Source organism: Manacus candei, unplaced genomic scaffold (assembly GCF_025592945.1).
Source record: "Manacus candei isolate 608988 ecotype Guabito, Panama unplaced genomic scaffold, ASM2559294v1 h1tg000008l, whole genome shotgun sequence".
Classification (NCBI taxonomy): Eukaryota; Metazoa; Chordata; class Aves; order Passeriformes; family Pipridae; genus Manacus; species Manacus candei.
The window spans coordinates 19,270,240-19,297,632 of record NW_026138056.1 but is presented as its reverse complement, the minus strand read 5'-3'; the positions used below and the strand labels follow the sequence as shown (position 1 = coordinate 19,297,632).

The following is a 27,393-nucleotide window of genomic DNA, read 5'->3' as shown; positions in this document are numbered from 1 at the left end:
CAAAATTATTATAAAACATTTATTGACAGTAGCAATAAACAGAAGAAACTTCTGTAAACAGAAATTAAAGAGGAAAATGGCTTTAAGTCATTTCTGACCAGCCAGCTGTATAAAAGCTTAAGCAAAGCAGTAGTCAGGGCGGTTGGGCTTGGAAGAATCCACACTGAGTTCAGGAGATGTCATGTCTTATTAGATCACCAAAATAAGCTGTTATCGTCTTCAGTTTGTTATTGAGAAAATTTTGTTCTATTTCAACTTTCCCTCCTGGGCCTGCTAAGGAAGCCACCTGAAAAACAAAGAATGAGAAGTAAAGCAATCAATGCATGGGAAAAGAGGCAAAACCCCAAACCTTTTATTCACATGAAAGAATCACCTAAAACTCATCTCTGCTCTGTTAATACTGGTGGGAAATTTTCCTTGGCACCTAATGCCTCTGATCCTCCTTCTACGCCTCCTTTAACTCACAGAAGTGGTTTGTGGCTTTCTTGTGATTGAAAAACCCTCCTCACCCAAATCATGAAAATAAGAGGATTTCAGAACCAAAGATAAATACTCATAATTTTACATGCTGTGCTGAGAAAGAGATCCTAAATTCTGGTTTACAGGGTACTTGGCACTTGAGAGGCCCAGCTGTGGCAAAAAGCAAGCTGTAAACTGTGCTCTAAAAGACTTCAAATCCCAAATTTTGGAGGAAGAGTAAAACCAATTTTAGGAATTAGAATTAGGAAGCATAAAGGTTGCACTGAAGAGTGGGAGGATAGAGGGGAACAACCCAAACAAAACCAACTCCCAAACAGGCAGAGAAACTCACAAAAAACAGCTACTGTTTTTTGTTGTTGCTATTGCAACCAAAAAAAGAGCTGTTGTGTGCATTGATTGGAGTTGCAGGCAGTGCGGAAGGTAAGGCTGGGGGCAGCAGTGTATCTGCAGGCAGGGAAAGCCCGTCAAGGCAGTGCTGGTCCCAGCTTCATGTTTACAATCACTGGAGTGAGAATTTCACCATTCATGCTCTGTTGACCAAGCCTGGTGCACACCTTTAATGCTTTATGATTCCAGACAGACAGCAGACTTTGCATTTTGGACTGGAGCATGCAATACTCTCCCCTCTCCTGTTCCTTCTCATGATACCTAGTACGATCCCTCTCAGGAATGTCAGCCTACAGGCTACCAATTCCTCATCAGGACAGACCGCACAGTCAGAAGGAAAACCACCAAAACTGAACATTGACTGCTTTTTTTTTTTTCCCTCCATCTTGGACCCCAAGGACCTGTCCTGTAGTGGGGGTCCCTGCTCCACAGCCAGTTCTGTTTTCCCAGGTTGCTGCAGGAAAATTATTCCTGCAGTTTCCCTCTGCAGGGAAACTTCCCCAGCAGACAAAGTGATCAAGGTCTAGAAGCCTGCAGTGGATTTTAACTGATCTTTAAACCAAAATGTTAGCAGCTGAAACTTAAAGTTCAGGCTGTGTTATTAACACTTCTAAACTCCCTTGAGACTTGACTCCGTTGTGCAGGTTTAAATATAAACATGCTGAACTTCCTCTATTTTACTGTAAGTAAAAAATCAACCTATCAGGAGAAAATAACAGATTAATTTAAATTATACTCTGAACCTTTATTGACTTGCCCAGAAAATTGCCACACTTATCTAGATCAAGCATTTACTTTTCTGTTTTGGTTTTATTTTCCCCCTTTTCATTTTTTTGTTTCTGTAGACAAAAACAGAAGTGAGAGGTTTCTTCATCCTTCAATTTAATAGTGATAGGAAAAAACCCTCCATGTTCTTGTCAGAGAGGAACCTGCCACTTAAGTAAAAAAGCAGAGGCTGGTTGACTTATAAATAGCACAAGAATCTGAAATTGGCAAGTGATCAGGAATGTTAATTTTACAACTTATCTGCTCGTACTTGAAATCCTAAAAGCAGTTAACATTCTGCGGTGATCCGTATCTTTATTTTAGGAAGATGTTAAGATTATACTTTTAATTTATTACAAACAAAAGTTGGATTGTCCCTTCCAAATAGCATTAAGAGGCTTTGCACTTTATAGCTAGTGTCATTTAAGTATTCTAAAATATTACTTGGATTAGTCAACTTAATATAATATTGAAATGACTGTCTTGGGGTTATGCACTCCTGTTTGCAGGGCACAGTTTGTGTCACTTGCATATCTAAGTATGACTAATGCATTGATATTAAACACCAGTGTTTACTACATATTTCTCTTAGAAGACCAAGTAAAACAAGATGCTTCATCACCGTGCAGACAAACGTTGCTCCTACACTGAGGGGTCACGTCCACCAAAGGGCAGCCGAGAATGTACATATGCCGTGTCTAGTCTCTAAGTGCTAAATCCAGGATAACTAAGACTATTTCAAACAACGACTAGGAGGATTTGACAAACCCAAAGGTGACAAAAATTTAAATGAGCACATGGGCGCAGGCTCCACAGTGACAGATCTGGCAAAGTACGCTCTTCGACCCAACCCAATATTCAGAAGAGACAAATGCAAATCCTCTGCAATGATGTTTACTTGTAAATTGCTGGTGGTTGCAAATTTGATTACGTGGGAGTTGCCAAGTTTTCCTCAGAAGGGCTTAGTCAACCCTGACGGTGTGAGGGAAAGCTGCCACACACCAAGCTTCAGAAAGCTGCCAGTTTGGCAGAGGGACACCCTCTAAAAATAACAGCAGATTGAGGAACGATGCTTTGAGAAAAACAAAGGTGCTCACCTATTTTTAGAGATACTGACACACATCTCCTGGTTTTGCAGTGAATGGTAATTACAAAAAGGCTTTTTAATTTTTTTTTAAAACTGGACTATTCCAAAGTTTCTTTATTTTGCATTTTCCTGTGCAAATACAATGATTTCCTGCTGGCAACTCTCCTTATCCTGGTTTGTTCTTTGGTCCAAACCCATGTATGCAAGTGGACAGATATTGCCTCCTTTGCTGTGCTAGATAATTCTGCACGTGCCACACGCCTCCCCAGGCAGAGGAAAAGGATGCAGCTTCAGTCATCGCCTCCTTGCATCCCTCTCACCTGGATGCTTCATCCTTCAGTTCAGTGACTACTGACAGAAAAAGTCCACAGCTACAGACACAGCCATGGAGCATTAAAAAAGCAGCCAGCAGGTTTGGTCTGACGTTTAAAATAGGAGACATCGGGAAAGAAATATGAAAAGGGAAATGAACATAGAAGATTATTTCAGGAGCACAAGCTGCTTGAGGTGCAAACCTGCTTTATATTCTTCTTCTGTACTTTTGAATTTGAAGGTTTACCTGTTGGTCTCACAGTTTTCGTTTTGTTTCTTTTTTTTTTTTTAATTATACTGAAATTCCTTTAGTAGAGTGAATTCCTATCTGTTCTAGCCACCTTACTCCTAAGGTAACTGGACAAAAAGGTTATCCTTATTTTTTTCTCCCCTCCTAAAAACTTTTCTGACGGATAAGAAATACAAGCTTTTTGGCTTGACAGGCAAAAGCTTGTGAAGCCAAAAAGTGTGAAGCTTTTTGGCTTCACACATGGACACTGTGGCTCAATTAATTTTACAGGTCTAGTAAAAAGAGGATTCCCCTCCCCCTGCAAACAACCTAAAGGCTAGGGGAAAAAAAAACCCAAATCACTTAAAAAAAGGCAATGGTATTCTTTACACTGAACATAAGAAAATAAAATGCTTTCAGGCAGTATTTTTCATATTGTACAGGTCTGCAGGTGAATTATGCCACTGTTACAGTGATGCTGCCACCTTTTGACAGGCCAGACGTTTATTTATTTATCTATTTATTTATTTATTGTTAACTTAGAGTAGGCAAACCACAGTTCAGTATTTAAGCACTATGAGCTTTAGGAAGATTGAAGTCCAGAAGTGTCACTCTGGCTCAGTATATGCTGTGGGTAACTTCTGGCTTTACCTCTTACCAAGGACAGAGAACAGATGTGAGTTTTAAGCGGGCTGCTTAAAAGCTGTCATTATTAACATGATAGTCACAGCTGAGGTGTATGCAATTACATTCACTTAGAAATGATCAGCCTGCAAAACACATCAACCCACTGTCCTTTACCTGCTAACTCCCCTAATATCCAAGCATCTTAAAAACATGATCAGATTAATCTGAGTTCATCTCCTGGCCTCTCACTCCCCGCTTTGCTCATTGTTCTGTTTACTCCTAAATAAAGATGCCATTGCTTGGTGGGTCTCATTTGGCATGGTCTTCAGTCTAAACTCATAGCTAAATGAACAGGGCCAGTAATAGTCTTACTACCCAGCCTCCCATCAAATTTCTTAATTCACAGGGGTTACCATATGTTCATTTATTAAACTGGTCTCTCTGGTATGATCTTCTGTTCTCTGAAGGACACCAGAGAGAATTAAAATAAATAAATGAGCTTTACCCATCTTTACACTCCCTTCATTGAGCAGTCACTTTTAACAAGAGGACTTGCAAAAACAGAAACACAGCAAACATTTTCCCATCCAGGTACTAGACTTGCAGACAAAACAAGATTTCAGTGTCTAACTCCAGATTTTCTCAGAATGATTGATGAAGATGAGGTGGGAACAAAAACAAGAAAAAAAGGAAAATACCAGCATAATGTGGATTTTTTGTAGGACTATCAAGGTCAAGAGCCCTTTACTTAATTCCAGGTTCAGGGAATCATTTTATACACTAGACAAGAAACAAAAAAGCCATTCCTATATTCTAGCAGTATTTGGAATATAAGACAGGTCTGTGACACAAACATTTAGGGCAGAAAAATCTGCAACAACAGTAAGTATGCCTAACTTTCACAAAGTTAGGCATACCTATCACAAACAACAGTATGCCTGTCTTCAAAGTATGGTGAAGTTTTATATAATCAATAAGGCACAATACAGTATCTGAGTCACTAATGATCCACAGTCAGGATAATTAATAATCTCCTGATTCCTCAGTACTCTGTCTCTCAGTCATGGCTAGGTTGGTAAAGATGCTGATGTGGACATCTGTAGCACAGCATACCAGGTCACCAACATTTTAGGCTCATCACTTTATTGGGGGGAGCCATCATGCATCCTGACTCCATTCTGGCCATCAGTGAGAGATCAACATTAACTGAGTGTGCCTTCTGCAATGAGGTGATAGGAATATATCCCACCATTAGGAAGAAGGCCCTACACCAACAATTCTCAGGCTCCCTGTTCTTTGCTGCAAATATTAAGATATAGAAGTATTATACAGTACAGAAAACAGTCCATGAAAGAGACTGGACGACCTGAGATGAATCCATGTCTCTGAGGTGAGTATACATTTTTCACTCTGCACAATGAGGCAGAGCACAGCTTGCTAAACACTTCATAAACTATATTTAATCATCCTGTCTCAACAAGCATGCTTCTTAAGGCACTCATGGAAGTCTCTGTTACAACGTTCCCTTTTTCTCTCTTTTTTTTTTTTTTTAAGGGTGTAAAAAAAACTTATAGAAAGAAAAGACTGAGGGAAAGATGCTGCAGAGAGATGGGTATCAATAAGGGTATCACGTGAGCTACATCATAGGCATTAATAAAACAGTATTTTTTAATGTATGTGCATGCACATATATATAATTCCTGATTATTCCTTAACAAGAAAGAATACTGTTAAAGACTGATTCAAGCTAAAAATGGACCTGCAAACATTACAATTTTTCTAACAAGTACATGTTTGTAATCAAGGAAATTTGATGCAATTCAGGGAAATGTTTTACATTTCTTGTAAATGCACCGACCATATTCCACTGGTTCGCTGCTCCCTCTTGAGGCAGAAGTACAAAAATTCAATTCTCTTCGTTCGATCTCAGTGATTTTTTTTATGAGGAAATTCAAAGAACCCCATGTCTCTCTGCAACACTAACTCTACACAGAAAAGGCATTGCCTGCAGACATAATAAGCACTGTTTTTGCAATAAAATCGTGTGGAACAAGGCTGGATCTCTTGTCTACTAATAAAGCAATGAACACAGAGTTCTTCAACATAGCTAAGTCAAGGTCAGTTACCACCTGCTTTCTCACCAGAGCAGGATCCCTGCTCTCCTTTAGCTATCTAACAGCTATCTTTCATAAAAAGAAAAAGCTAGGTGATCTCTGAAAGCCTTACATATGTCTAGGAGCATACTAAATTAATTTCTGAAGACACAGAGGAGGCAAATCCTACATGCCTGAGCAATGTTATCAGAAATCAAACTTAGGTTTTTAAGCTTCCATTCAAATCTAAGGCAGCAGATAATCTGTTCAGCAAATATCATTGTATCCGTTATTCAGTTTTTGGGTGTTAGTCTTCAGCAAAAGTTTACTTCATTAAGTTTAAAGTTTACCCCATCAAGCTTTTATAGGCCCCTGGAGTTTATGGAGTACGTTCACACCCCAAGCTACATCGCTACACCCCTGCAGTGGTGCCCACAGGCCCTTGCCAAGGCAGTTGTTGCAGCAGAAGCCACCCTATCTGGTCCATGAGAAAAGTAAGATAGATAAGAACCGTGGGCAAAACCATGAGCAAACTGAGAAGAAAACTGCCTGTATTAAGGAACTTCAACAATAAAGGTTTTTTTCTGGAGATTCACGGGTGTGGAAGTGTAGTGGCAGTAAATCCAGAAGCTTTGTTCTTAAATACAGCCAGAGATGTTGGCAGCCAAACCCATAACCAGTGTCCTATGGAAAAGCATATCCACTAAGGTCACGTTTGGTATTAGTCATGTTTGACACAAGTTTGTCCACACAAGATTAAAACATTTCCCTAAACAGGGGCTAGACTGACATTCTTTCCTTGCTCTGAGATCATCAACTGTTCAGGGTTTTTTTCCTCATATTGACATAATCTCTAGAGAAAGGCATGAGGAGTCGATTTCTCTTCCTGAGAGTAGCCCATAGCCTGGAACATTGAACTGAACTCAATTCAGATCTCCAGCCATGTACTTTTAACAACTAAGCCATGGTTTTGAGCAACAGCTGCTACTCTTCAGCCATCTGTGTAAAGGCAAAGCCATGGATGTACATCAACACCACTGAGAGCCAATCACACCAAGATGTAGAGGTGGCAAGACACCTGACCCAACCACATGGAGGTGCTGAGCTCTTCCACAGAAACAGATGTGGCCTGCAGGGAGCACTCTTGGATGCTTTTGTGGGAATGTAACTGAAATGCAGATGCCTTTGCCCGTTTATAAACCCAGTAAAAAATGCTCATAAGCAGAGCAGAAAACTGCTAAAGTCATTCTTCATCATGGGAATGAAATATTTCGTAAAACGCAGTGCTTGGAAGTTGAAATTAGAGAAACTATGCCTAAAATTAAGGTCCCTGTTCAAAGATTCAATAAGCCACTTTGACATTTCACCTGCCTGAAGTGCAAAAAGGAAATGAATCATCATCACCTGCCATACCAATGGTGCTGTTCATAGCGTGGGATCAGAGTGTGCTAATACTCAAGCCATGTGAATTTCAGCCTGTTTCTCAAGCCAGCTGTTTGCCACCAACGATTCCGCAAGCCACCATCCGGCCTGACACCTTGCTTGCTCTAAGTCAGACAGAGCTCTTGGAAAAGCAAGAAGTAATGCTGGGAAGTTCTGTGGCACGTTGCAGGTGAGGAGATCATCTCACCGATCCCTTCTTTGCAAAAAGCTACAAGACCTAATTAGCGTAGAAAATACACAGAGGAAACTAAACCAGACACTCGGGAGGATTGTTAGTCACCTAACTGCTTAAAAAAAAAATTCTAACAAAAATCTCTAATACAAACTCCCCTGCACCAGTGCAACAAATGGTGTGTATCACGAATCACTGCAATGCAAGCAGCCCACATGGAACCACACACCTGTGTAGACAGCATCAGTACCACCTCTGGTGGCACAGCATTCGTGTCTGATCTACTCATCAGTGATAGCAGTGACTGCAGGATACACAACTGCAACTCCTTCAGAAACTGAAAGACATCAAAGGCTCAGCAACTTATCAGATAGTAAGAGTTAAAATGTATATTTTTAAAATGTATCTTTTAAAATGTATCTTTTTTCTTTTATAATTATGTATCCGTCTGGCTACTGACTTTGGATCTTTTGTATGAACCTCCCATCTGTTGCTTTAAGATGGGACAGTGCCAAAATCATGGAAATAATCTGCTACTCCCATTTCTAAACATATCAAAAGTACTGCTAACACAGAAATCATTTAACATGAGGGTGAAAGTTAAAAAACCCTAACTCTCCACATTCAGTCGAAAAGTCTTACATTTTGTGCTTATAATACCTATGTTTTATGCCAGCTGAGCATTTTGTTGATTACCAAGCCCTTATCCAGTAACATACCTGATCAAGATCAGCATTCCGAGGTAGAAAATACACAATGTTGTTGGTGATCTTCTTGGAGAGCCTGAAAATTTCAAATGTAGAAGCCAGTAAAGGAAAAAACAAGAATGAGGAAGAAAAAATTGCTTTATATTCATTAATTTTTAAAGTAGGACTCAAATTCAGTCATTATGCAATTAAATTATAGTTAGTCTTCTGAGTGGGTGAGTAGGAATCTCTTCTGAAATGCAGAAATTACTATTGTCTAAATGCAGAAATTCTATTTTACCACTAGTGCCCTGGAAAGCAGAAAAAAGGCCCCAACACTCACTTTAAGAAAATTTAACTGAACTACAGAGAAGTATTTGAGAAATCTCAATGTTTTTTGTAGGTAATACATTTGATTTACATTTGTTTTCTAATCCATTTTGTGGCATCTCTCATACATGAATAGAAAGACCTTCTTATGCTTATAAACATAGCTACATTTTAGCAAAACAGGAAACAAATGAGATTATTCTGGGACAAAAGACTCCCCATACTTCATATTTGATGAAACTATTATGCTAATACCTTCCCAGATGAATGTTCAATAGCACTGTTAATAAGTTAACATGGAATTTTATATATTAATTAAAAGGGTTAATATTTTGCTTGCACTCTTCTGTGATTTCCCAAGTCACAGGCTGGTGCTATGATTGAGAACAGTTTTAGTAAGATATTTTAAATAAGATATTCCCTTTATAAGTCAGTCAAAAAGTGGAATTAATGACAAAGTCATAGCTCACATAACTAATTATTATCTATCTATATATATATACACCACATGGCTATTTGATTACTTCAGGGTATTTTAATAAAATTAGATAAAGGAGTTAAAACTGCTGAATTAATGCTTTAAATTAAGAAGCTACTCAATCCTCAAATGGATTTTTTACTTTTAAGAATAATTCATAACTATTATTTTTTAAATAAAAATATTTAAATTTAGGTGGTCAAAGCCACATAGCTGTGGCTGGGGGAAGAGAATTAAACAAATGTGGCACTTCTGGGAGTTCAGCTGCTGACCGTATCATTCCAGGCAACTGGATGTGCAAACCCCATGTCAGGAGAGGGAGGAGAAGAAAAAGAGAAAGCCACCTGTAAATGACTGACAATCACGACAGTGCATAACTTGGAAAGGATATCCATCTGGGCAAATCATGGTCTGGATATCGAAGATTTCGGCAGTGGCATAATCAGGTCCCCCCCAGGGCGGGCTGAGGAACACCACATCTGCCTGCAGGTCGGCAGCCAGCACCATGAAGTCCCCGCACACGAACTCGATCTGATCCGCCACACCGTACACCTCGGCGTTGCTGCGCGCCAGGCTGAGCTTCTCGGGATCGATGTCGACAGCGATCACTGCAAGGGAGAGAGAGAGCAAACGTGCGGGTCACTGTGGACTGTGCCACCCAACCCACACAGCCAGAGCCACCCAACCACGGTCAGGACGTTTCAGAAGGAAGGTGTCCTTCTGTAGCCATCAGATACAGGTCACATCTATAATCTACTGCTGTGAGGTGAGTGGCTACTTCACTTTTATAGGTTGTGGCAGACATGAAGCTACAGCACCTCAGAGAGGAAGGACCTACCAAGAGCAGAACAGCTGCATTTCCAAACCAGCAAGGGAAGCCACGTAGCCAAGACTGGGAAGGCTCAGCTGCTGTTGCAAATCTGGGAAGCTTTACCTTTTGGCACTCAAACATCTGCTGCTGTGACAACCCCACATCTCGGCTCAATAGTGGGTAAGGCTCTCCACCTAAGAGAGGAAGTCCTCCTTGCTTCAATTTTGGCAGGAGCCTGACAACTTAAATGGTGTCAATTAGAAACTTACTCTTCTCCTTTGTTAAAAAGAAACATTTATTTGTAGGTGATCACATTGAAAATTGAGTTTAAAAAACCCACACCTAACGCAGCACAAAGGAGGTGATAAAAGGGCATAATAATAAATATAAAAATTTAGCCAGGAAAAACAAAAAGCTAAGCAAAATTTAGAAAATACTTATAGAATGGATTACTACCTACCAAATTTAATGCAGTAGAAACTACCACTTGTCTTGCTCAGAAGAGTTAGATGAACTTGTAATTTACCAGAGTGTTTGATGAGCAGACGAGTATCAAGTAGGAAATGTTTTTACAGAAAGTACTCTCAATGTTTCACTACAATTCCATTAGTTGGCATTAGCTTAATACTAAGTTATCACCACTTTTCTGTATTTGGTTCTACTGCACCTGTAGGTGATTCCATTCAACTGTTTTAAGTACTATTCACACATAACCTGCTTTTGAGTACAAACAGACTTGGAGTAACAATTGGGAAAAGTAGCAGCTTTGACAGAAGTCCACTTTTGCCAGCAATCTTCAAAATATCCGACAGACTAGATACTATGCCACGTAAAAATAACGTTGACTAGTAAAACACAAATCCAACTCTGACTTAAAATCAAAAAGTAGTTTTATAGGCCCTTTTTGAAAACAGAAAGGTCATATTGTGAGTCATATGAAGCAAAAAAGTTGTTGTTGCTACAGAAGCGCTGAAAAAAAATCTGCCAACAAAGCACATACCCAAATTTTTTAGGGAAAAAGACTGAAGAAACAAAATAATGCCATATACAACACCTACTTACCTCTTTTTGAGGTCAATGCAAACTGAATAGAGTTTCCTCCAACCCCACAGAACGCATCCACTATGATATCGCAGTTGAATGACTGACTAACACGGACTGCAATATGCTCAGCTATTTTCTCAGGAGTAACAGAAAACCAACCCTCTGCAAAGAAAAGGGAAGAAATGTATTTTTGCCTCTTATTTCAAGGTCACCTAATTTAAAAACAACCAACCAACCCCCACATACAACTGAAGGTTTAGCATTAATCCCAAGAATTTTGGCTTAGTGCATTCGACCAGGAAATACAGGCTTTGAAGATGATAAACTCCGGTCAGTCCAGCGATTTGCTAAGCAAACAAAGCCTCACTGAAGCAAAGAGATATGCCTTGATCTCAGTAAGTGCTTTGTTGAACTTGGTGCTGAGGATTCTGGCTTATCAAGGACAAGTCCACAGACACAGCTCTGAAAAACTTTATGCATCAGGATTATGCTCTGTAGCAAACAAAACCAGAAATATTCTCTCTTATCTGACATGTTATTTTCTTCACCACAATGCCTGGTCTGCCAAATAATCTGCATGTTTATGAGGGAGAGCATTAGAAATGAAAGGCTTACAAACCCAACAAACAAAAAGAACGTCAATCCTAATTCCTCTTTTACCTATAAATTTATGATTTCAAGTGGTTTCTATGTAAAAAATGGAAAAAAGTCATTTTGAAAGTGACTTCTTAAAGTCAGAACAAAATAACAAAAGTGGATCCATCAGCATATTTGGAAGCTTCACAAAACTATTTTATAAAATATAGAAATAGAAAAATGTTATTAAGTTTCTGAAAAAGTCACGATCAAGTATAATTTGAGTCCAGTATGATCCTCAGCAAACATCAGGACTAATGCAGATAGAGGTGTCCCGCACCGGAAGCACTTCCAAAGTCCAAGACTTCTGTTCACCTGCCTGCTGGGGGGTGTGGAATTTATCCAGAGGTGCGAACACACATTCAGTAATGTTCCTCCTTTAAGAAAATCAGTAATAAACTGCAAGAAGGGCCATTGGTTTGGATACATGTTATACCACAAAGTCAGCACACTTGGTACTAAACACACCTCTGTCCAGTTTAATTCCCTCGTCAAACCGAGAGAACAGCCGGTAGCGTTGTGCCCAGTACTTGAGCAGCTCTGGATCAGCAGCAATCTCAGCAGGTATAGATCTCAGTGCAATTTTTTTCCTTCTTCTTCTTTTCTTCTCCTTCTTCTTTGTGGTGATTTTTTCATCTACAGCTGGAAGACACTGCAAAAGTTAACAGTTACTGTTCTTGTAGGTGAGGAATGTAACTGGTAGGTAGGGGAGAGTTAAGATATAAGATGCTCCTGTTTAAAAATACTGCTAAATGTCCTTTATTACTGTTCACCAGCTTATGCAGATTAGTGGTTTTAAGTTAAAAAAGAGCATCCTGTATTTCAAGGGATCAGTCACAGTCCTAAAAATCAAAAGAATAGACCCATCATATAAGAGCCTTAATCTTCAACTGATGGCAATAAACTCTATGTAGCGAGCAAACAAGTTGATCAGAGACCAATTTAATGCCCTTATATCAGTAAAGAATAAGAACCAATCTAGACAAGAGTTTTACAGTAGGAATCTAACATAATTGAATTACTGTAGGAAGGATTACCTATGTATAAAAACCTGAATAATCCCCTTTTCCTTTGTTTAGTGTTAAATAGAAAAGTTCATAATATTGATTTTTTTCCCTCTAGAAAATAATTTTAACAACACATGCTCCACAGAGCTCAGCATTGTGCATTTGAGAACCCAAAACTTGATGGTCTGTGATTGACCAGAAGTCAATCACCCTCATCCTTGCAGAGGGGAACAAGACATGAATTAGAAACCTGCTAGACCATGTTGAACATCAAAAATTACTGTTTATCTTTAATGTCAACATTAAAGACAAGACCTGGGATTCTGGCACTCCAGGAATAAGCTACTTTGACTAGCACGGTTCTCAGTCATGCTCATTGCCCCTTGGACCTAATGAGTCTCTTTAAATAAACAAAATAAATAAGTGATGCACAACACTAACTTGGGAAGGCAGCATTAAGTCCACTGCCAATTCATTTCACCAGTTTGTAGGTAACTGATGTACCTTGGTTGACGTCCTCTGTGTTTGCCTGGAGGTAATCGGGAATATCCAGAGGGACAAGCTGCCGCCCACCACCACACTCTGGCCCCGCTGCACCCTGCTCGTTGGAGCCACTCTCTGCAGCTTCCTGTGCCTCCTCCTCAAGGTTACTCCCTACAGGTTCTGTGCAGGCTGCACTGGAAGATGGTGGCTTTTGGTTTTCAGCATTCAGCATCACAGTCTGTGTGGCAGTAAGGCCTTCCTGACCCTCTGAGTCGCTGCTGCTCTCAGACAATGCCTCTGATTTACTCTGAGGGACGGCTGTCTGGGATGTAGCTTCCTCCTCGGGTTTACTAACCCGCTTCAGGAACATTTCCACCTGCAATTGTCAAATATCACAGATAATCAGATGGTACTGCTTACCTAGAGCACAGTTTAAGTCTCACAGTTCAAAAGCACCTGCCATTGCAGGCACTCTCTACCATGTGTATTGTGGAAACAGTAAAACATCCAGAGTCAAAACATTCAAGAAGTCCTTAAACATGCCCCTTTTTTTTCCTGAAACATAAATAGTTAGACTTGCTACAGCACAGGCGACCAAATCTACTACTTTTTAATTGACTATCTTTCTCCAATCTGCATTCAGAGATGTACTCTGCCTCTCAGGGAAGAGTTTTTTAGCATAAACAGGTAAAACTACCTTCATACATTAGTTGCCTGATCTCCAAGATGTAACGAATGGTGCATGTGGTAAAGGGTTCTGCTGCACAGCAGAGAGCTCGACATTACCTCCTAACCAATGTGCAGATGCTACTCCAAATTCAAAGGCACACACAGATGCTCCCTTTCACATTACAGTTGCTCTGAGTGGCTCTCGACCCAGAGCAGTTCCTTACCTGAAAGTCTGAGGAATTTTTAACTTTTTTTCTCTTCACATAATTAAAGCTGCCCTTGAACTATACTGGCCCCAGGTACAAGACCAAAAATTAATCAAAAATTATAGCAATGGGACTGGAGTTCAATACAACATGTGTTGTCACCACCGGGTAACAGTGTTTTACACTTGGGTGTCAGGGAATGCCGAGCATCCCAGAAGAAGGCAAAGTAACATTAAAATCTGTTCCCTCAGATTTTCAAAGAGATTCAATTAAGTAAAATGTACAGTGAACAAGTGTTTCTACTTGTTATTAATTTCTGAGTTTTTTTTTTAAAAAAAGCATAAAGTTACAGATGAAAATAAATGCAGGTAGAGGTATAAGCAAAACTGTTGATACAAATTACTAAGAACATGAAATACACTAATCTACATAAACATTTTCTGTCACTGCTGAAATGCCAGCACTAACAACTGGCCTCACATGTAATTTAAAACCAGAGATACTTTTAGTAACTACAGAAACCCACACACACCTCTAAAGGTACAATGCACCCATATTTTAGGAATTACTTTCACATAACTTGGCCATTTAAGCTCATGTTCCTCTTGACAGATTGCCCTCAGGGTCCACCAAAGCCTTTCTATAACCACCCTGATCTAAATACTCTTCATATGGGTGATGAGCAGGGAGGAGGAGGAGAAAAAAAGAAAAAAAAAAAAAAAGAAGAGCAGTGGACTAACACTTAAAAATGCCATCTGCTGTGGGCAATTAATTTGTTTTTCATTTTCATAATTCAACAAGAGCTAAGGAGCAGATAAGTATATGAATTACAACAATGCTGACAATTAAAACTACCTTCTTCAAAGTTTTGCTTTTTTTGCATGTCATTTCAGATTCCTCTGTAAAGAAGATGTGTGTGTTTTTGCTCTTCCTTGGTTTACGCATGTCCAAGTATTTGGACTTGAGTTTTGCTTTTTTCTCCAAGTACTGCACACTTCTGTGGGTGAAATCTGGAATTCCACCATACCTGAAAGTAAATAAATAGACAGATAGACAAGTATTTAGTTGGGTAATTTCCAGTCTGGAAGCTTTAACATGAATGTTGATGTCTACAAAAAGACAATTTAGACTAAATTATTTCTTTATAAGACATTTGCTCCATTTAAAATATATGTCATGGATGCCGCTGCAAAACAATGTACCTTCAAGAAAACTTTAAAATATTTTTATTTGAAAAACATTTAACGAAATTCAGTTTAGATTTTTAATTTTTTTTAATACGTTTATGTCGTGGTTTGGATTTTGTTTTCCCCCAGAGGCTAAGAAAAGTGGTAGACCCCAAGGGGTGGAAACCCCTGGAAGTTTTGAAGTTCTGCCCAATGGGCACTCCTGCAAAAATGTAAACATATCACAAGCTCACCGGAAGAGATGAGTTGTGGTTGGGTTGTTGTAGGAGAGGTGGCCATGTTGTGAGCCACGAGGAAGGGGTTCTGAGCCCTTTGGGCCCTCTGGGCCCTCCCAGCCCCTGGCTGGGGGCTGCAGGGACCTGGAACAGCATAAAGCTGGGCTAGGTGCCTGTAGTTATGCCGGGAGATGTTTTCTCCATGGGCACAGAGCAGCAGCCGACGCTGACCAGAGAAACGGTGGCAGAGAGCCAGAGATAAGAACCTGAACTGAAGGAGCAGCAGAAGCAACATGCAGCACCAGAGAAAGGACTCCTGGAAGGAGAGCCGGGAAAAAGAGAGTCAGCAGCCTGAGAGACAGAGTTCTGGGGGTAAGACTGTCCCAGCCCCCCAAACTCCTTTGAGACCCCTCTGAGAAAAGAGGGAGATGGACTCCTATTAAGGAGAAGAGTTTTAGACATGCAGCACCGGAGAGAGAGGAGCTGAGAAGCTCAGAGCGTCCCGGAGCTGGACCGGGACGGCCAGAGGAATGCGGGGGGAGTTGACCTTGGCTCCCCCCCTTGCACTGCTGCCACGGTGGCAGCCTGAGAGACAGGGCACAGAGGCCCTGCAAGGAGATGGAGATATAAGACCGTCACGAAGACCCCCCTGTGTCTTTGTGATATGACGTGGTGATACGACCTTGTCTGGGGTTACGAAGCCCACGGAAGACCCCTCGGTTGGAGGCGATGGGGCCGAGAGAGAGGCTTGAATACCTCCCTCGTGGATGCTGCTGCATCAATGTGAAGAAGACAGACTGCTGCCTCAGAAGATGTTGCTGTTCAGAGACTGGAAGGGATCTGTCCTTCTTTCCCTCCTGGACTTTTATTTGGAGGGGAGAAGAGATCTGATCCACTGTAAATACTATATGTCATGGTAGAGATAGTTTGTGATCGTGTGTATAATGTGATATGGTATTTATTTGTACAGTCATTGTAATATATTCCCTTTCCCCCACTTTGAGTCTGGTGTGTTTTGTCTGGAAAAACCCATCTCACATTAGGTTGAGATGTGGGAGGGGGGATGGAGCTAGGGAATTGGATTTTGGGGCTATCTCAAACCACGACAGTTTATAACTCCAGATAGAAGCAATTTCCCAGACCAGTCTGAAGAATGGGAAATGAAAAAAGATCTTGATTAGCAGAATAAAAGATCTTTTTGGTGGCTGTAGAGAACTTCTGAAACAGCTACTTTTGTCTTCTGGCAAATGCAATAAGAAAATAATCTACCAAAAAAACCCAACTTCCCCCCAAAAAGGAAATATGGACTGTTGACTTAAATAATTTCTATAAAGTAGAACAGAAGTTGTCAGCTGCAAAACATGCTTCTCTTTGAAACAGGTATGTAATAAACAACTGCATTTTGCAGAATTGCTAAGACCTGTGCCCTATGATGTTCCTCCTACAGCACTGACCAGTGTAATTTTAGGTCATACCACCAAAAATGAAATTTCTCTGGTCAACACCCTGGCAACACTTTATTAATACAGCAACATTTTACTAGTATAAAGCAACCTTATTCTAATATAATACAGATATGAATTATTATCTAAGTTCACAGGACTCCAAATTGAGAGGACCATTCATTGTCAGAGCCTTTAAGTTCTAATTTAAGTAGCTGACCAGCCATTTAACATTTACATGACTAAAAGTATGAGTTACACTTCTGCTTCAAAGCACTTTAACTAGTCTCTGTAACTTTGCATCTCTCTCTCTCTAGCCAAAGGATGACAGTTTTATTTAGAGCAGAGACAAACTTTGGGAATTATCTTCAAAAGTTTAACAAAAGGGAAATGGATGGTCTATTTCAATAATAACAAGAGAGTTGACTTGATATGAAGAAACCTTGAGTTTCTCATAAGTAATTACTTTTGTCCTGTTCCACACTTGAAACCCAACACAGAGCAAGTTTCTTCAGGATCTTCCACTGGGTTCTCATCCACATCCAGTTCATGACTAGGAAGAAAACACGGATGACAAAGTTACTTACTGTAAAAAAAAACACTTTTACTTTGCAGATATACCACTAAAAGTCTCATGTATTGAAAACATTTAAATGTGGGCTTCACTAAGCTCCTCCACACACTGCTGAAACCAAACAAAGCAGACAACACTAGTATATTTATGTGCATGAGTTTTTGGGTTTTTTTACCCAATTCTAGGCTCATATGTCCTTTTATTGGCATTATAATATCCCAACTATTCTGAATGACCTCTTAAAATATTTAATATTAAGACCTACATGGAACTGATGAAGATAGCATTTGTTCACTCTATTTCCAAAGTGCCTTCATCATTTATTACATTAACTATATTATTAACTGGAAAATACTAGAACAAAACCAAAGCTACATGATTAGCAGCTAACAATTCTATCCATTCCTCCACCTTTGAGTTTGCAAATTTATTAGAGAGAAAGAGCCATCTCATCATCTTTGAGGCTATAGATTTTTAGAGAAGAAAGAAAAAGACAGTGACAAGACAGAGATTAGCTATTTTATGACTGCTATAGCTCTGAACATTTAATAGGCAGCATAAAATACAGTTAAAAAATACAAATTATTTACTATTGTTCTTGTATTGTCTACACTAATTAGACCTAGCAAGTTCTCCTGTGTATTTTAACAATCTTGTATCCTTCAGTGACACAAGAACAGTACTGTCACCTTGCACAGTCATTGAGGCGATACACTGTTTTCATAAAGCAACAGAAGAAACATCCACTGCTTGTTGCGAGGCAAAGTGATAGAGGAGTGATGGAAGACTATGCCATTTTGTACTGACGTTTTAACTCACATCCTCAATCAAAGATATAGTTACTATAAATTCAGGAGGCTTCCGGACCTGGGCTTCTGGAGAAAAAAAGCTCATCTAAATTTCATGACTTGCCTTCTCTTGACTTTGACATGTCTGTATTCAGGAGGCTCTTCGTCCTCATCTTCATCTTGGTCATGAAGCAGCAACTGCTCTTTTTCATTTGAATTCAGGCTACATGACTCCTGTGAACCTAAAAAAAGATATATCATATTTCCTTCTGCATAAATCAATTCCTTATCTTCCTGTCCCCATAGTACGTCCGCAGCTACAGTTAGGCTGTCATACATACCTGAATCTGACAAATAAGGCACAAGTGCTAAACACACATATCTTTACCTGTCTTTGTCTGAGGGACAACATACCAAAAAAGCTTCTGGTATTAGTTACACTGTAGAGTTAAAAATCTTGCATAGGACCAACTTGAAATTATGTCAGCTCTGCAAGAAAAATACAACGCCTACAAGGTAAAAAATTTGAAACAGTTTCTTCCTTTATGAGAAATTTGGTTTCCATCCCATTAGCTAGGCAAAGGTACTCTTAATAGCAGAAGATTTAAACACTCCTCTCATTTCTTGTTGTAAAGGAGATTTTCCTTTCATCTTTCCCATTCCAACTCTACTGTAGGATTAAGGTGGGACCATACCTGCTTCTTCGTCCCTTAGAAAGTCACTAGCAGCAGACTCAGAGGTTTCCCACCAAACTGAAGTCCTGAGCTGCTGACAATTCGTGTTTTATCCCCCCTCTTCACAGAAGAAAACATCTAATAGTCAGGAAAGATGTGACACTGCTGTTTACAATGAACGCTGGCAAGAACTGGCAAGCAAACAAGATGGTTCTCTCTCTGCATGCTGAACTAACTGACTGGCAAAAAAGATGTGGAGCCCCATCTTTTACATCCCTCACAGAAGCAGTGTAAGGAACAGCCACTGGCTTTCACCACAGTACTACACTACTACCTGGCACATGTTAGCACATAACATGTTAGCACTAGTTATGAGTGTATGAATTTAGGGTTTAAAGATGACTGCAGCTCATTGCTTAATTGATAACTCCATTCTGGAAAGGATCTCTGGAAGACATCTGTCCACAGTAACAAAGAACAAGAAAAGAAAAGTCTATTTTCAAGTATGGCATTTTTAGATAGAAGGCAAAAAACCAAAACAAACACCAACCCTGGAACTGCAGAACTATTTTTTTTATCTCAGCAAGTTGTTCTTAAAATGTGTCAGATTCATAAGAACATCAGCCTGAGTTTTCAGTCGTTTTAGACTATCAGTAAGAAGAGACATATCAGCTGCATGACACAGCTGCAATACCAAGATAAATAAATGTGCACTAACAGTGCTCTCTCACCACTTTCTGTAGTACATTTGAAGATTTATGAAGTACATATTCTGTTAAAATCACTTCTGGTTGAAGAACACATTCAATATACAGGTTAGAGATGAGAGAAATCATCCAGAAAAGCAGAGGAAGAAAAAGGAATCAAGTATACAATCATTCTACAACATGCTTGATCGACTTTTTTAAAATGGCATAATACAGATGTGCCCTTGTTTCTGATATATAACCACCTAGAGAAAAACTCTGATAGAATCAATTTTAGCTGATTTTGTATTACCTGACTGGTTAACACTTTTATTTTCACAAGATGCGCTCCTTTTCCTGGTTCCTCCATCACAGGGCTCCTTCTGACTTCCAATGTCAGACAAACTGTGCTCTTGATGACCTTGGTGGGCTACTGTTAGAGTTGCACTGCTCTGCTCCACTTCGTTTAAATTCAGATTTAAATTACAAATTCCAGAGATGATTTCACTGTGGAGCTCAGCACTTGAAGGGAGTGTTTCATCACTTCTGGTGTTAGAGGGAGACAGCTCCAAGCTCAGCACTTCACTGCATTCAGGTCCTTGGCTAACCAAGTTCATTTCTCCCGAAGGACCAGTCTCCTGCGTAACCCCATTAACTTCCACCTCGTCCCCATGTGAGCTCTCAATAGTCCATCCTTGACTTGTCCAGTACTGAAACTGTTCCCAATAATACCAGTACAGTTCATTATAATGCTGCTCCCATTCTCCCTTGGTGTCCAGACTATTCCAAGGCTCAGAGGCTGTGATGGCTTCAGATGATGAGACCTCTTGATGCTTCTGCAACCAACTTTGCCAAAGAAGGCCCTCTCCATACTCGCTCCAGTACTTCTCCCATTTTTCCTGAAGTTCACTGGATAAAGTCTCATTTGCAAGGCTTTCTGAACTTTCGCAGTTCTCTTCAACTACAATCTGAGGTTTGCTGCTCATCTCACATTGCTCTGTAGCTGGGGCCAGCTCACCAGAAATGGCCTGGACACTACCACCACAACCTTCATCCTGGCACTCCTGTCCCCTTTTATCCTCATGTTTTTGCTGTAATTCTTTTTTCTTCTTCTTTTTCTTTTTCATAAATTTCATATTATTTCTCTTTTTATAATTTTCTGTTGCCTAAAATAAAATGGAAAAACACTCTTAGAAGTCCACAATGTACATACAGCCTCATCCTCTCGCCGAGCACATTTCTCCTTCGATTGTAACCATCCCTCTCAGTGCAACCCTACCGTTATTAGATATCTCCCCAAAAAGGCAATAGAGTTTTTGGGTCTGAAATGGCCCCGCTGCATAACCTTGTCTGACACTTCTGAAGAAGTTGTGAGAAAGAGTTGTAAGAAAGTCTGTAGAAAGACATGCACAAAAAAAGGGCAGAATTACAGACAGAAGTAGGGCTGCTGAGAGGGAAGTCATTAGTAGCTCAAGGATTCAGAAGGAAAGACATCAACACGAAACACTATAAAATCCTAAAGGGAAGTTGGTCAGGAATTGAGGGGTCACTGGTTTGAGCTCAACAGCATCTCAGTAACATCAAGGACCTATTTTAGGGGGCTGTGGAGGCTGACCCTTACTTTCACCCCGTAGCTGCCTGACTCGCAAACACTGTTCAGTGTCTTATTACGATAGCGAACATATAATGCTCAGCTTCACAGAACGTTAAATCCTTGCTGTCTTTGGGTGCTGTACACAAAAAAAGCATCACTTTATACTCATAAGCTCTGTAAAGCCCACAGCTGAATCTCTGATATGTTTGAAGACACTGATCCAAACAGAAGTACAAGGGAAAAACAGCCTCCTCTCTTAACAGGTGGCCCTTTCATTTGTGCAACACAACCATTTCACTTATTATAACAAACTCGGCTACTACACTTGTTAAGTGGAACAGAAACCTGTTACAGAAAGGAACACTAAGGTAACTTGGTGGTTTCATCAAATACAACTCCACTTGTTTCGCAGATGCTTCTTATGATTAAAGAATTCACACAGGCAAAAGACTGAAAATGTACAGATATTACTCCAAACGTCCCATCAGCTGCAATCCCTAGTTTTGTTGCATTCACAAAAGCATAAGGACGTTATATAAGGACATTAGAATCAGAGAACTGGCACTAATCTCTCATCTGCATCCCTTATAGTGTCATGTTAAAACACCCAGTCCAAAGCACAATGCTTAGCAGTAATCAAGTAAAAAAAAAATTTTATTTTCCCATTCAACTTATTTGCTGTATTACTACATAGTAACAAAAATTGCACATATACCTTGGGCTCAAAGTTGGATGTCTGTATTGTCTATTTACATGCCATCAATTTAAATCACATACAAGTTTCTCCTATTTATTTACAAATTAATCAGGTCAGAACCATGTAGTGCTCTGCACAAAAGTGCTCTCTCACTGCCAGGGAGGTCTGTATTCCATAAAATGGACACTGAATTACAAATTCCATAGAGAATATCAGAGACATATCAGCTTTTCATATAGTCTTTTTCTTTCATATCAGTCTTTTTCTCATCTGTGAAAACTTTAGCCCCCTTCTAAAGCTCAAATGTTCTCTGTGAGAAGCAGAGCACCAAAGCCTCAGTCACATCCTTTGGAACAGCTTGGCTTTATCAGCTGCAAGGGAGATTTGAAAATTAGTTTTTTATGTTAGTATCGAAAGCTAAGCAGTTAAAGCAGACAGTGTGAAATGCATGCTCAGACTGGAGTGTTCTAGTTTCCTGATACATCAGCACCAGCATTACCACCGTTGTTTTAAATCAGGTCTCTCTAGTCACTCGAGCAATAAAGATATGGAAGCATAAAGCACAGCCTTAACCCTGCTTAGTCAAACTGGCAGGTGGATTTTGCAAACTGGACAGACCAAGGTGCTGTGTGCTGTTACAAGGAGGCGAGGTAGGCAGCTTAAAGGCAACTCGAATACATTTCCATTAACTGCCATCCCAAAAATAAGTGAGGAGGCACAGCCTTACATCTGGAAACACAACACAAACAGAACAAATAAAGAAAGCAAAGATTTACCACAAAGTCTCTCCTGGCTGACTGCCCACCAAACTGAAGAGGCAACCCCATGCTCTTCATAAGCTCAGCTTCTGAGTCTAGTTCAACCTCTTCCAGGTCCAGCGCATGATTAGTATCCACCTTAAATCTCACATTGGGACAATGGTTCTCCTCCTCAGACGCTTCTTCTTCCCCTGTTAACAGTTATATTACTTGTGAATATAACCTGGTACTGATACCTCAGTGCCACACTGTGGCACACAAAAACCAGCAAAACTGCCTCTTATGCTTCCTTTTCCATTTAAAATCTTCTCATAAATACCTCAATTTCTGCATAACTATCAGTAGGAACCAAAATGTAACTTTGATAACAAAAACATTGCTCTGGGTCTGTCTGGAATGGAGTTAACTTTCTTCATAGAAGCCTCTAGTGCTGTGTTTGGAATTTGTGGGTAAAACAGTGTGGACAGCACACCAATGTTTTGGCTATTGCTGAGCAGTGCTGGCACAGTCTCATAGCTTTCTCTTTTCCCCACTCTGCCCTCGCTAGGGAGTAGGCTAGGATGGGCAAGAGACTGGGAGGGAACACAGCTGGGACTGCAGATGGAAACTGTATGAAGGGATGGTCCACACCACATAATGTGATGTGCAGCAGTAAGAACTGGGGTAGAGGGTGAAGGTGCTTGGGGTCAACCCCCCACGAACATTCACCTCAATAACTTGCAGAGCGAAATGCAATAATGCCTTGAAAACAACAGAAAAACTAGGATTATGAAACAAAAATTCTTTAATGGAGTTCTTGTGGTATATGTCACAGCAAACTCAAAATACAAGAAATTTTTGGTTTTGTTACAAATCTTTCAAAACCACACTGACAGAGATAACATGATTTTACAAAAATGTAATGTGTGAACTACAGAACCAAATTATCTTAGATGTACCTGATCAACTGCTTGCACATTATCAAATTGTTAAGCAATATCATATGTATACAAAGTCATAAATACAATTGAGGAAGCAGGAACTGCATATTGATGGAAATTATGAAATCAAAAGCTCTTGACACAGTTGATAATACTGAAACATTTTTGGTTTTATTGTTCAGGATATATTTACTGCTGAATTATCATATAACACAAGACCCTTCTGTTTTTAGCTGATTACTCTCACCATAATTCACTCATATATATGCACAAAAACATGGTTTACATTCTCCTTCTTCACTCCTCTCATACTGCCTCCATCTAATCTGTGCTATTAACTATCAGCTTTTATTTCTGTTCAGACTTCCTTTCAAATCAAGCTAATATGCTGCTGGATCTACCAACATAGCAACAGAAAAAGATACCAAAAGAATTATAGTTCATGTAGGCATACGTGAGGATGGAATGAGGGAGTGGTGTTGAATTTGTCAGAGTATACACCATGAGAATTCCTCAAAATAAGCATGCCAAGGGAGAGACTTACTCTTCTGGTCCTCCTCATACGATCCTTTGTATACATGCAAATCATAATTTCCCCCATCATTGCTACTGTTTTTTCTCTACTTCTGGCCCAGCAGACTAATCAGCAACAGCTAATGTCCTAGGCTGGCACAGAGGCAGCAGGACAAAACTGCTCCCAGGCAAACATCTAGGATCTACAGACTCTCCATTATGCGATTATTTTTGAGTTAGCTGAAATTATGATCTGAGAACAGGTCAGAGACCTGTGAGGTAATCTGTTCCATGCACCAGGGGAAAATTATGTGAGGTGGTAAAGTCTATCTGGACAGGAATAAATATCACACCTGGTTTGACACAAACTTCCACAGACTTCACAAACTTCCACATCAAGATTATGGTATGCAAGTGCTAAGATATGCAAGCGCTAAACTATTATTCAGAACTTAAATAACCACACATAACTCACTTTAAGTATGACTGCACATCACATTGCATAGTACATTTCATTATGTTACCTGTACTGTCATTGTCGTCTTCGACATAAAATCCTTTTAATCCCAGTTTATATAATTTTCGATCTCTGTAAAAATGAAGACAGACATTGATGCAGGAAGTCATCACTGAAACAACGGGTTTTTTACAGTAAAAACAATCACACAATGGAAAAAATGTCCCCAGGGGTCCGGTAAAGTCCCCATCAATGGAGGTTTCAAGATATGACTGGATGGGGTACCTAATAAACTCATCTAGGCTTGCATTCCCATGAAAGGCTGCACCAGGAGACCTTTCCAGGTCCCTTCCCACACAGGCTGCCCTGTGACTCTAAACACTCAAAGCAAATAAAAAGAACAATCCGGAAAAAGCAACACTTTAATTAAAGCCTGACGGGAAAGCCCATAAGAGAGACGCCCAGAAAACGTCGCAGCTACGCAGAACACCTCGGAATTAAACTTTAGGGTCTCCTTCCCTCGTTAAGAAACCGGCTCCACCTTTCAGGATGAGGAGGATCAGCTGAGGGTCCTTTCAGGATGACATCAGGATGATGTTACCCCCGCGCCCGTTTGGGAAGGGGAGAAGGGGACGCCCAGCCCCGGCTCCAGGGGGGAGCGGGATGCGGCCGGCGGGGCCGCTCCGGCAAGGGCCCCCACGGGAGCCGGCGTTTGGGGGGCTCCCCTCGCCCTTTTCTGCTCACCCCCAGCTGGTACCCTGTGGTAAACATCACCTATCGGGGTCCTTTTGTGCGCACCCCCCTCCCCACGGCCGCAGCAGAGCGGCCCTTCCCGCACCTCCCCGGCGGGAACCTCCCCCCGCCCGGCGCTACTCACTCGACGAAGGCGCGGGAGCAGAGGCAGAGGATGCTGCGAGCCGCCCCCGCCCGCAGCAGCAGCTCCGCCACCAGCATCCCGCCCGGGTCCTGCACCATCCCTGCGGGCAGACCCACGCCGCGGGCAGACCCACGCCGCGCACAGCCCTGCCGGCAGTTCCGGCGGAAGGCAGCGGAGGGGCCGAGCCCGCCCGAGCCCGCCCCGCCGCGGCCGGAGGGCGGCCCGAGCCCCGCCGGCTGAGCGGGGGGCGGTCGCTGTGGCCGTGGGGAGGGTCTCCGCTCCAGGAGCAGCTGCTTCAACCCGAACTGGGTGTCCCGCTCCGCCTGTCGGCCCCCCAGGCTGCTCCGCTGCGGGGTGGCTGGGCTTTCGAGAGCGGTAGGTGGGGGTGGAGGGCAGCCGCGGTTATGCGGCTTCTTGTGCTCTCAGTGACGCCCCGCCAGGAGCATTTGCGTGTTGTTGGGGTTCAGAGTGAAAGGAGGGGAGGAAAGGGCATCGCCACAAAAACCTGCAACAAAGGATGCAGCAGCCAAAGTCTGGTAAAACCGGGAGTGGGAGACAGAAGTGGAAAGCCTGAACAAGGCATATTGGAGTAGTGGCCAGAGCAGAATCATAGCATCACAGAACGTTTGCAAGGGAGCTTAAAATCACTTGGTTCCAATCCTCCTGCCGTGGGCAGGGACACTTTCCGCTAGACCAGGTTGGTCAAAGCCCCATCTGGCCTGGCCTTCAACACTTGCAGGGATGGGGCATCCATAACTTCTCTGGGCAACTTGTTCTAGTGCCTCACCACCCGCTTAGTGAAGAAGTAACAGGAGGGCTTAAAATGATGAGAGAATGGGGACAGGGCAGACAGACGGAGTCAAAATGAAAGCAAAGCCTGGTGAACAAAGGAATCTGGGAGGAGGGAGGGTGAGGTGGAAAGGTCGGAGTGAGGGTCTGGAGGCAGGGTTTGGATGGGGAGGGAGGAAAGCATTGGGAAGCAGCCAGGTGTGATAAATAGAAACTCAGAATCACTTGATTTCCAATTAGAATTTATTATATGATAAAAGCAAATTCAGCGCTGGATGATCAGGGAGGGGTTTCAACAACTCCCAATGCCTGTCACACCCAAAGAAGACAGTTGTTCTACATTTATTTCCAACTAATTCATGAATATTCATTATACATAAGCATTACACGTTATTAAGTCATATATTCAACAGATTTTTTTTTTCTTAGACAAGAATATTATCTATAAGTATCCATAATATATTGTCAAGTCAGACATTCAGCAGATATTTGCTTGTTATCTATATAAAGTTATAAATTTTTAAGAAAGGTGCTATTGTCTAGCTAACTAAACAAAATTTTTTCACTATAAATCTTACACAAGGTAAAAGGGAGGTAACTTGTTTTATCTCTTTACAGGGGCCCAATTAAGTTTTACGATTTGTTTTTTTTTCTCTGTCCAGGTCATATTGACCTTACACGATTTTCTTTTAATTAGCCCAAATAATTTTCTCAGTTTATCACACAGGTGCGATAGGGTACAGTGATAGAGATAACTGGGCTTTATTCACAGATTTCTTTCCTGTGAACACCTGCTTCAGACACCAGATCAAGATATAAGCTGGGAAAACATCATTGTGGAGTTAGGCAGACTGTATCTGATACCTGCTGACTTGTTGAGAGAGTTAGAGGGTGTTTAGGAGGTTGGTAGAAGACAAGGGAAGGTGCACTGTTGAGCAGACCACGGGATACTGCCCTGTAGAACCATATTTTATCCTTGCCTCTACTGCAGAGACTTTATATGATGATGCACAAGGTTTGAGAGATTTCCTACATAAAACACTGAGCAATGGACTATACAGCTCTACTTACTCAGAGCTTATCTGTAAAATGCACAAAATCCCTTTCTCTAAAGACCATTGCAAAGCCTGCAATCACTGGGACAGGGTTTCTCAGATAATAATTGTGGACTCTGTGATCTCTTCTTATCTGTTAGCCTGCCTACTGGACACTGGGAGAGTATGAGAAAGAAATGCATCGTCCACACTTTTAGGCCCTGTATAAAGTGTTTGCTTTTG

At 41.0% G+C, this 27,393-nt stretch overlaps 1 protein-coding gene across 1 annotated transcript; it reads right to left on the bottom strand.

The window, feature by feature from the left end:
* On the bottom strand, positions 1-25,537 carry TGS1 (trimethylguanosine synthase 1). Its single transcript, XM_051771842.1, has 13 exons — positions 25,328-25,537; positions 24,518-24,582; positions 22,579-22,751; positions 19,825-20,677; positions 18,276-18,393; positions 17,256-17,342; positions 14,801-14,972; positions 13,092-13,446; positions 12,049-12,222; positions 10,963-11,106; positions 9,481-9,697; positions 8,315-8,393; positions 1-286 (listed from the first exon to the last, which is right to left on the bottom strand). Exons 1-13 carry the CDS (start codon positions 25,423-25,425, stop codon positions 170-172), a joined length of 2,652 nt encoding a protein of 883 aa, XP_051627802.1. The 5' UTR covers positions 25,426-25,537; the 3' UTR covers positions 1-169.
* Positions 25,538-27,393: the final 1,856 nt, after the last annotated feature.

Bases quoted from the DNA above. Each gene is read 5' to 3' on its own strand.
- TGS1 (XM_051771842.1), bottom strand. From the start codon at position 25,425: ATGGTGCAGGACCCGGGCGGGATGCTGGTGGCGGAGCTGCTGCTGCGG. The intron at 18,394-19,824 runs GTAATACAAAAT...ATCTTTTTTTAG, and splicing joins TAAAAGTGTTAACCAGTCAG to GTTCACAGGAGTCATGTAGC. The intron at 8,394-9,480 runs ATATCCTTTCCA...ACTGGCTTCTAC, and splicing joins ACCATGATTTGCCCAGATGG to ATTTGAAATTTTCAGGCTCT.